Source organism: Lepeophtheirus salmonis, chromosome 5 (genome assembly GCF_016086655.4).
Source record: "Lepeophtheirus salmonis chromosome 5, UVic_Lsal_1.4, whole genome shotgun sequence".
Classification (NCBI taxonomy): Eukaryota; Metazoa; Arthropoda; class Copepoda; order Siphonostomatoida; family Caligidae; genus Lepeophtheirus; species Lepeophtheirus salmonis.
The window spans coordinates 31,255,895-31,267,157 of NC_052135.2; the positions used below are offsets into that span (position 1 = coordinate 31,255,895).

Below are 11,263 nucleotides of genomic sequence, written 5' to 3' on the forward strand. Positions count from 1 at the left end.
GTAATAAAAATTATGTGTCTTTAGGATTCACGTAACCTTAATAAAAAAATAGATTATATAAATACCCTTCTTAGATGATTAGGGCGATGTATATTTGTTAAAAAATAAGTTTTATAATTTTTTAAGCATACATATGATTAAGATACTATGAACTATTGTTTTAATTAACAGTTTGTGTTTCTGGTTTATTCTAAAGAAAAATTCATAACCCTGTCCAAAACGTTGACTTGTATTAAATGCCATTAGAGGAATCTTAGTCAAAAGACGAGACAACAATGAACTGCGCAAGAGATGAAAAATCACATAAATAGAATTTTAGACGAATCAGAATTAGAGATAAGAAAAAACATTCTTGATTGATATACATAACGCCTCTCTCATAATAGTCTCTTTAAACTGAGCTATGATACTCAGTTCCTTTGTTTGGTTGATCATTTGATATAATTTAATTATAATTTTTTTTTCCTTAAAGGGTCAGAACATTTATGATGTCCAGATTTTTTTTTTTTTTTTTGACTTCCAACGGTCTGTGATTGTCCAAAACTTGATATGACCCTTTTGTGGACGTCCTTAATTTTTAGATCCCCCTGTATATATTTGTAAATAAAATATATTGATTATCTTGAAGAGCACTGATAAGGGACACCCTTATAAAACATTTTCTAGTATAAAACAAAAAAATCCTTCATTCCACAGCTGATATAGTTCATATTAAAAAGGTTTTCTTGTTTTTCAGTTATCATTGTAGTGGATTCCGAAATATCCCATAGCCCCTCATCCTAAAAAATCTTTAAATCGGTAACCTCTCCCCCTTGCCAACTGGAAATCATAAATGTATGACTCCTCAAATCTATATTAATAAGTAAGCACAGGTTCCGGTCGAAATGGCGATTCTTATACTTCCAATTCCGATGCATGGGTACACCCCTACTCAAAATCAAAGGTTCATAACAGTATTGAGAAATAGGGTTAAACATTAGAGGTACTGCGCAACGCTTTTGAAAGTGGAAGGATTGTCAATGGGCTTACAAAAGGTACCTCAAACAGATATATATTTTGAGCTGCTGTATGATAATTGTACATTCCAAAAAAGTGGGAGGGCCATGTTTAATCCCTGATGCACAGCCCCTGCCTGCATTAACAAATATATATGATACAACGTGTTCTACTTTTTCCCTGCAATTCACTCTTAGTACAATTTCTTAGGTCCATATATCAACACATAATATATTTTGATAACTTAAACTAATTACTAAAACATAGGTGGTACTACTAAAAGTGGGCATAAAAAAAACAGCACACGCAAAGATGCGGGTTGTATGAGCAAACCGGTCATCACGTAGAAGACTCTATTTACATTATGATGTTATACACATTCACGCTGTAGCTCGCGTTTCTTAAGGTAGATCTTCTAAAATAATCAAAGGAAAACCAAAAAGAAAAAACCTACGGACATTGCTATTAGTATTGAAGTTTGTTCCAATACTAGCATGAAAGTGAAAAATATTCTATTTGGGGCCTATGCCCATATTCCAGTTATAATAGTTCTTCAAGTGGTTTTTATCATACTCTTTGGGATCTTCGTTGTTTATAATCCGGAGAATGCAATCGTGGGATCCCCTCAAGGAGAGGGGCTTCAAGTTTATCCAAGTAAGTTATCATTTTATTAGCTTAAATGATTGTTAGAATCTTACTTTAGTCTACAATTAAAAATCCATTTGAGCATTTGAATTATTCTCATGTAAAATATTTAATTATTTATACTTAATAATTTTAAAATTTTGTAATTAATTCTATTTCGCGTCACACTTAGCACAATAATTCACAAACTAAGGAACAGATTGGTATGCAGTTTCAAGAGCTGTCTTTTGAAGGCTGATAAAAAGTGAAAATGAGGCAATTTTTAAAAATATAGCCTCATTTATGTGTGAAGCCCGGGACTTTTCTGTCCATGTGTTATACTTGACTCAATAAAATCCTTTAAATGAGTAGTTGATTACGCATTTTTTAATAGGAATGAAAACCCATGGTTCATGTTTAAAAAAAAAGATTTATATGTAATGACTTGAGGGCTTTTTCTTAGCACTTTGAACCAATTTTTGGATGGGAGTAAATCAAACTCGTTTTTGAAAATATAACATGTAGTTATTTGTAGAGTCAATCAATATATGGAACAATATTTTATTGCCATTAAAACCTCATCAATTGACTCAATTAAGGTCAGATTTCAAGTTACAAACATTATTATTTGTCAACTATATCACCCAAAGCTGTCAGTGCTTGGCCAAGATCTTGGGTTTTATATTTCATCTTGATTTCTTGGGTTTTACTTGAGAAAGTGTATATAATCTTGGTTTTTTCGTATATTGTAAAATAATAAAGAACACATACATGTTGTTGCATAGAGTAAAAAAACTTTTTAGGATACATGTTTTGTATATGATGATATCATCAGAGAGCCAAAAAATATTGAGCTTCTTTGTTAAAGATCTAATACAGCAGTGAGTCAAACTGTCATAAATAGATTTCAATAATCAAAGCAACCATGAAATTATTAATGAAGTAGATCGTAAAGGAAAGGCATAATCTGCATGATGATGACATTACTGATAGAAAATTTAAACATGATTTTTTAAAGTTCTTAATACAGTTTTGTATTCAAATATGAAAGATATTTAATTTTGATAAAAATGTGATTATCGCAAAGCCAAGTTTACCCATAATCCTAGCATTTCAGCACCATCTATTATTCTATTTATTATTCATTTCCCTATACTTGCACTGAAATATACAGTAACTATCATGATGGGCAATAGAGGTTATACCGTTTATCTACCGCCGCTCATTTGCAAATATCCACATAAATTACTGGAATAAAGATTAGAAAATAAATCATCTTATTTATGTTCCTGCAGCCTTGTATTTTTTTTTTTTTTAATTTGGGGTTTTAAATTTGGTTTTGTTGAAAATTTCATTGGCTGCCCTGATATCCCCGCATCTATCAATCAAAACACAATTGACAATAAGTATAACTATGTCGAACTACACGAAGATAATTATAGTTAAAGAAGTGATCTTGGTATAAAAAAAAGAGTAAATTTAGCGATTAGAGAAGAAAGAAAGATTACTCGTTTATTATTATTTAATAAATCACCCTCTAAAAGAAGAGTTATCGTCGATCTATGGTGTCCATTGATTTAAAAATGCATAATACAATAAATATATATCAATTTGCGTTCTTTTTTCCCTAAGAAACATGTCAATTCTAAATGTAAGAAAACAAAGCTGTAGAGTCTACATATATTAATATAGCAAAATTTATCTATTTGTCTGGCTGGACAATGTCATTTAAACGAAATTTCACAGGGACTTACCATGTAGCATTGGGCTTGTACACACTGTATATAGTGCTCCCCGATGAACGAGTATTTCATATATATTTTATATAGTATATATTTAGAGTTGTATATGTAAAATAAAACTATTGAAACCTCGCAGATGTATTCCATGTAGCATCAAACGTGTATACAGAGTGCACTGTATATAGTACTCCCTAAATCTGTAAATCATATAACCATACGTTACAAATAAAAAAGAAAAGTATAATTTAAGAGGAGATGTGTGTAAAGAAAAAAACTAAATTTTTGGGATTAGAGAAGAAAAACAGTTGTTGGATGAGCTCTTTCTACTTTTTTGTTCATTATATAATAAATTGTGGTGTTTTAACTTTTCCCTCCAAAATAAGCATTCTCATCTATATTTGGTGTAAATTGTTTTAAAAATGCACCAATAAAATAAATATATATAAATTTAAATATATATATAATACTTTCCCTGAACTAATGCTATTTTAAATGTAGAATTCTTTATAGGAGTAATTCATTTTCTCTTCTCAGGCCAAAATCATATAACAGACAGCTTATATTCACAAGGATCTTCATTCGGTAGTACCGTATGTCTCGCTCCTACCTTCTCCTCGTACTCTTACAAAAATCCATTTTCTAGCTATAGCTAAATAAATAACTACTTTATCGAAGATATGTAGATCTATGTAATATGCCATTTGTATCGCAAATGAGTGACATACTTAATTCGAAATAGATACCATAGTATTATAATACAAGAACAATAAACAATAAATCACAAAAATTTCTATTCTTAACGGCTATTTTATGAGAGTCTCTAATAATGTGTCTATGATAATAGTGTTTCAAGATGTATCCGTGATGATATTCATCGGATTTGGATTTCTCATGTCCTTCCTCAAAAAGTATGGTCTTAGTGCAGTGTCGTTATCCTTTCTCCTTTCTGTTTTATGCGTGGAATGGGGTACTCTTGTCATTGGATTCTTCCATCTACATCATGGAAAAATTTATTTGGATCTGGCGGGGTAAGATAATTAATAATGCTAAATTTATTATGTACATTAGCAGGAGCGTTGCTAGCTTTCATAATTTGGGGAGGCTTATCCCTGAAAATTGTCAACGCCAAAGTATAAATAGCTTTATTATAGGTAAATTCATATACGGCGTGGGGCCATTGTTTGACAGGTAGGAAGTTTTTTAAACAAGAAACTACAGACTGTAACACCACCTTACCGATAGTATACATATTTTTAGTTTGTTTATGCCCTATTGTCTAAAAAAAAAGGTCCTAAATAGGCGTATTTTGATTTGAAAATCCGTAAAATATCAAAAACAATGATTTTTTTATATTGTTTTATTAAAATTATTGAGTTGAATCAAGATACTTGATTTTTAGAAATTAAATATTGTATATTAGAATGATATCTTTCAACAATATTTAAACAAAATAAAAAAATGATAAATATTTTTATAATACTGTTTCGTATTTGGCATGAATGAACTCTGAAAGTATAATACTCTGAAGTTATAATAATAATATATTAGAGACTTGGCGTCCAAAAACGAGATTTGAGTAGTAAAAATGTAGAAACAAATCAATATATCTGAGCGTAATACGTGGTACAAAAAGGGTGTATTTGTCTACTTGCAACATCTTTAGGACTAAAATACTCATTAAGTGGGGCCAATTAGAGAATCACTGTTGAAACATATACTTACAATTTTCAATTAAAAAAAAAATCTTACAAAACAATGCATTTCGTACATAAAATTTTAGAGTACAACACAAAATATTGTATTTGCAATTTCTAGAAAATTTTATTACATAATTTTTGCAATATTTGCAAAAATGAAGCAGTTATTGAGAATAATCTTTTGATCGACATTATTCTCCCTAACTTTTTTGTTTTTGTATGTACGAAAAAAATATTGGTAAGTTTGTGTTTCATTTTATAAATACTATTTACTACGTTTTTCCCAAAAAAAATTCGCAAATTTCGGTTTGACAATTTTTTGACACAAATAGAAGATTGATTTCTCGTTTAGATACATTTTTCCATGGATTTATGTTAGTATGTTACTTGAAGGAACAACATGAAAAATAATTTTTTCTCCAGATTTTACAGATTTTCAAATCAAAATGGGTTCATGAAAGACCTTTTTTCGAACGATTAAAGGTTATTTTCCTGTTTATATAAATAGAATAAAAAATATCCAGTAATACCAAATTCCGATCCTTTGTCATTTTAGTTCAGTTTAATGTATAGCAGAGTTGGGGTGGGGTGTTGGACTCGAAAGTTATTATAATTTTTTCACAGGTTTTAAAGTACTCTTTAAATTACTTTATATTTTTTGTGAACTTGAATTGAACTCAATTCAAAAATATATTTAATTACTTGGACATGTTCGTATTTGGGCAAGTGACCCAAACCCCTCCTCCATTGTGTATTAGAGTTTTAATAAAAACCGGTCATGTCATTTGTACTTGAATTGAGGACTATTAAAACTAAATATCAACACAGTTTAGGAGTTTTCACATTTTTCGATGTCGAATGTCGTTATTATTTTTATTTAAAAAAATCACATATTTGAGTAGGAAAAAAATGTCAAAATTTCAGTGGAAAAAAAAAAAAAAATTCAAATTACCCATAGAAAAATTCTAGCACCGTCCCTGGACTTGTGGAAAAAGATATAACACTCGACTTGACCTTGCAATATAAGGACTTTTTTCCATTTCTTGTACTTGGTAAAATTAAGTATATAGCGTGACCCAGCAAATAGTGAATGGAAAATTGAAAATGTTTCATTGACTTAACAAATAATTGATTGTTTTTTTGTAATACTCACTTTTAGAAAAATTAAAACGAAACAGTTCTTGTGTGAGCATTTATTGACGTGGGAAGGATCCATAACAAGATCTCTTGCATTGTACCCTTACTCCAGATAGAAGTTTCCGCAGTGTTTATTTTCTTTTTTGGAGGGGGCTTAGCAAAATTTTCATGTTTTTTGCTCTGAATTCTACTAAATGCCTTTTTTAAATATAAAACACATTCGAGGGAGAAATTCCTGGGTTTTTTAACTTGAAATTTTTTACACAAGTCAATAATTTCTAAGTGGAGTGATTACAGATTCTTTGTGTAAGGTGGAAACAGAATAATGTCAGAACTGAAAGAAGCGTTTGAATTATTTGATGAAGACTAGAATGGAGAGATTTCGAAAGAAGAAATCCTGGGATTATTTCTCAAATTAGGAAACGAGTTGATTTCTTTAATATTCGAGTCCTACTTTCGAATATCTTCAAAAGATCATTCATAGCCAGTAGGTATCAACTGTTAAGAATTAAAACCCTTTGGGATTGTCTCAAGAGCCCAGAGGAGTTAAGTTCAGAGATAAGAGATGAATTTTCAAGACTAGATGAAGATTTGGATGGTTTTATTACGACAGAGGAAATGATTAGTATTGTGAATATGTTTTCTCATGTCTTAGGGGAACATTCCAGAAAATTGGTTAAAGGGTATTGGTATCAATGGTGATGGTAAAGTGAGCTTCCCAGAGTGTTATATATGTTGAAAGTATAAAGCAGTTCCTTAGTTGACGCTGATTAATGATTGTTTTTGTTTATGCGTTGTTGTTTTTTTTGTGTGTGTGAATTTTAAAATTGTGTCAGCTATCACATTGCGTAAACCTTGATATTTTAACTGATTAATTATTCATAGTTGTTTGAACCAATAAATCAATGTGACAAAAATAAATAAATAATAATTTTTCTAAGTGGTAAAGAAAAAAAAATGCCTATACAAATAGGGAGAGGGGTTAAGGCCCTCCAGCCTACCCCTCTAGATACCCTTATCTAGCCTTTCGTTACCAAGATAAAAAAACTAATGGACGACAATAACAGCCTTGAGAAAAGCTCAAAAGTGGTCTGAAAACAAGTTTGAAAATTTCTGGTTCAAGTCAATATGTTCTCTGCTCTCACCAAACAGCAATAATATTGACTATAAGATCTGGAGCCTCATCGAGAAGAAGTCCTTTACAAACTCCCATGTGGATGCACTACAGATGCCGTGTGGAAAGAATGGGATGCCATGTTGGAGGAATATGTGAATAAGTTCTGCTAGACCTACACACCTAGGATAGAGGCCATGATGGAGGCAATGGGCGGCCACTTCCACAATTAATTTTGTATATAAAGTATCATTGTCTTACATCTTGTACTTTTTGAGAATTTGTATAAAGTTGAGCTAGGGAAAATTCGTTCACGACTACCATTGACACACTCTATAAGGGTTTCTCATTTTACAGGAAGTACATTTTTAAATTATCAGATCCCGGGAAATAATAATTGATATCCAACACACAAATATAAAATAGAATTTGCATGTACAATCTACATTCGTAATTATTCTTTATTGCATAGGATGCTAAACAGCGAGTTTGCTGCTGCAACAATTTTGATATCCTTTGGAGTGGTTATTGGAAAGACAACTCCTCTCCAGCTTATTGTTATGGTTCTAATCGAGATGGTTCTCTTTGTGGTTAATGAAGTCATTGGAAGAAATATGATTCGGGTAAGAAATATGTTAAATGATAAATATAATATATTCCTCTTTATAAATGGAAATTAAAACCAATTATACAATTTTATGTATTCAAAATGGTACTAGAAAATTTACCCAAAGGAAAATTGACTCAAGGAAAATTAAGCAAAGTAAATAATTGGCCAAGGTAGAAAATTTTCAGAAGAAAACCTCATTTTAGTTACTTTGAACCAAACAAATTACTTATAACTAAACCTCTGAAACATTTGAGAATCCCTGAGACAATTTAGTTTTTTGAAAATGTATTTGTTTCTTTTCCTTTTATCATTAAAAGGCTTAATTTACAATATTAGACCTCTAATTCCATTATATTTTTGACCTTTTGATCAAAAATATAGGAGGATGATTCAAATTCATATTTATCTGTAACCTTTCACAAAAACAATCTCATCTGTATTTTCATTCATTAAAGAGACAAGTTTTACCATTATATTTTGGATTCTTAAAAAGAATGATTGGAATAAAATCAACTTAGCTCTTTATATACCTGAATCTCAATTGTTTTTTTGTTTCAAGGCCCTTTGTGAATAAAATTTTATGTGCCCGGCGTCTATGTTTTTTTCTTCTAGGCCATTTTCTTTTGGTCAATTTTCCGTCCGTCAAATTTCCCCTTTGTGCAATTTTCAATGCTAAATACTTTATAAATTTTAAAATGGGGATCAACAGCGAGAGATGGGTTTTTGTGGTCTTAATCATAACAATGGAGTTATTTTTATATTGTACAATATTGCATAAACTCTGGCTAATGTTAATTACTATTTATTGTCAAAGGCAGTGGCGTGGTAAGGCCTTTTTTGGTGCTTGAGCCCTCCTACAAGTTTCTAAAGCCCCCCAAAAAAAAAAAAAAAAAAAAAAAATGTTTTTAATCATATCATAAATATATTTAAAAGTCTGTTTTTGGTTGTATCACTCATTGAGTTACAAGGAAAATATGTTGAAAAATAAAAATTCACAAAAAATGTCTTGTATCTTTGTTAGTTGAGAAACTTTTCAGACCACTCTCGTATATAAAAAAAAAATTAGCCTCATTTTTAAATTTCGAAACGATTATAATATTTTATATCAGGAAATATTAAAAAGTGATTGAATGGTTTATTTTTAACGATGTGAATGTTTAGGCTATTGATGCGGGAGACACAATTTTTGTACATCTCTTTGGAGCTTATTTTGGAGTTGCCTGTTCCTTTGCACTTCAAGATAAGCGTGTGGCTAATCATGAAAATCAAGCTTCGCGCTACAACTCTGATCTCTTCTCTATGGTTGGTACAATATTCCTATGGATATTTTGGCCAAGTTTTAATGCATCAACTGCCTTAATAGGTGGCCCACAGCATAGAGCCATCTTAAATACATATTACTCATTATGCGCCTGTGTCGTCTCCACATTTGCAGTGTCTGCTCTTACTTCTTCAAAAAAGAAGTTTGTAATGGAACATATTCAAAATGCAACTCTTGCAGGGGGTGTGGCTATTGGAGCTGCAGCTGACATGTTTGTGACCCCTTTAGGTGCACTAATTGTTGGCTCTGTTGCAGGGGTTATATCTACCCTTGGATTTGATTATGTGACTGTAAGTATTGCACTCACTCTATTTCCTCATTCCAAAGTTGAAACAATGTTAATGGCTTTTTTTACAGCCATTCCTTAATGATAAACTTCGGGTTCATGACACTTGTGGAGTTCATAATCTTCATGGAATGCCAGCACTATTCGGTTCCATTATTAGTATGATCGTGGCTGCAACTGCATCTGTGGATAACTATACAGAAAAGGGGTAGGCTACCATTGCATTGATACCAGATAGATTACTATCAAATCGTAATGGTATTCCTTCATTCTAGATTAGCTCAAGTATTCCCTTCAGTGGAAGAGAAAGAAGGTCCAGGTTTAGGAACAAAACAATTAATTGCAGTGGTCATCACCTTGGCCATTGCAATTGTTGGGGGAGCTGTCACGGGTGAGTCCTTCTTTTTTAGCATTCAATGTTCATAATAAACTATTTTATCTCTTTCAGGCTTAATCATGAGAATCGTTGGGTATTACCAAGGACTCAATGATATGATGGATGAGTACTCGACCCAAGCAAAGTTAACATTTAATTCTGATGAAACCCCTGGTGCCCCAATTCCTACAGCCCAAGTCAGGGTTGTACATCATGATAATCTATTCAATGATGACCTTTTCTTCGAGGTGAACGATGAAGATTATTCTACAACACTCTCAAATTCACAATCTCGTGGAACTTATCCTTTAAAATAAGGGGAAATAAAATAAGGATTACCTCAATGTCTAGTCGCTTAAATAGATTTACACTAATATATATTTAGTGTTTTAAAATTCAATTTTGCTTTGATCAAAAATCTTCTATATTTTCTATCAACTTTTACCTAATAAAGTACTCTCAACTATTAATTAATAATTACCAATTAGCCTTTGCTTGATTTCGTAACTGTCTCATATGTTATCGTCGCAAAACATTCACAATAAATCACTTCAAACCACTTTTAGATAACTATCCCTATATTATCTGGAGTCAACATGATAAACATTCTCATAAATGACGCTATTAAATGATTTCCAAAACAAAAGATATCCTCAAGAATATTCAAATTTAAAATTCAATCGCACCAAATCGTTTAATAGAGAAAGGTATTGAGGGCGAGGAAAATTTTAGGATAATGAATATTACAATTTATTTCCAAAAGTTATAGAAGAAAAATTATATAGAAGAGATAATCGTTGTATTGATAAACTACATATGCATGAGCATACTTATAAAAAACAGAAAGTAACACCAAGGATTTGTTGGGTAGCAAAATTTGTCTGTTCGTCGAGGATTAATAACTCCGCGCAATTCCGGGTACTACTACTAGTTGCTAATATTTAAAATATATATGTAGTGTGTAAACCAAATTAAATTTAATTTTTACTTCATATACCTATAAATACAGCAAATATTTCATAGATATACTTGAGTGAATTGCTTTGCATGGAAATTCCTGACATGAATTAATACCCAATAATTTTAACTTTTATTTGATTTAAGATACTTATATTGAGCCGATATGTTTTTACAAATAAAACAATACATATATGTAGTAAAAATAAATCCATTATTTTCCGAACATATAGCTTCAGTAATGTGTATCCCGCGCTGTATAAATGCAATGGGCTTACGCTAGTTGGTGTTAGAAAGATAAGATTTCCTACTAAAAAAACTTGTTATATAGTTTGTGATTGCTTGACTCAAGTTTGTGTGAGCGATCGTCAAAGAATGAAACCAGCAATATTTTAGAGTATTT

The 11,263-nt window shown here is 31.1% G+C and overlaps 1 protein-coding gene across 1 annotated transcript; it reads left to right on the forward strand.

Annotated features, from left to right (window-relative positions):
• Positions 1-1,058: 1,058 nt before the first annotated feature.
• On the forward strand, positions 1,059-10,373 carry Rh50 (Rhesus blood group-associated glycoprotein Rh50). Its single transcript, XM_040711975.2, has 7 exons — positions 1,059-1,650; positions 4,207-4,390; positions 7,783-7,933; positions 9,082-9,531; positions 9,599-9,735; positions 9,803-9,918; positions 9,976-10,373. Exons 1-7 carry the CDS (start codon positions 1,491-1,493, stop codon positions 10,218-10,220), a joined length of 1,443 nt encoding a protein of 480 aa, XP_040567909.1. The 5' UTR covers positions 1,059-1,490; the 3' UTR covers positions 10,221-10,373.
• Positions 10,374-11,263: the final 890 nt, after the last annotated feature.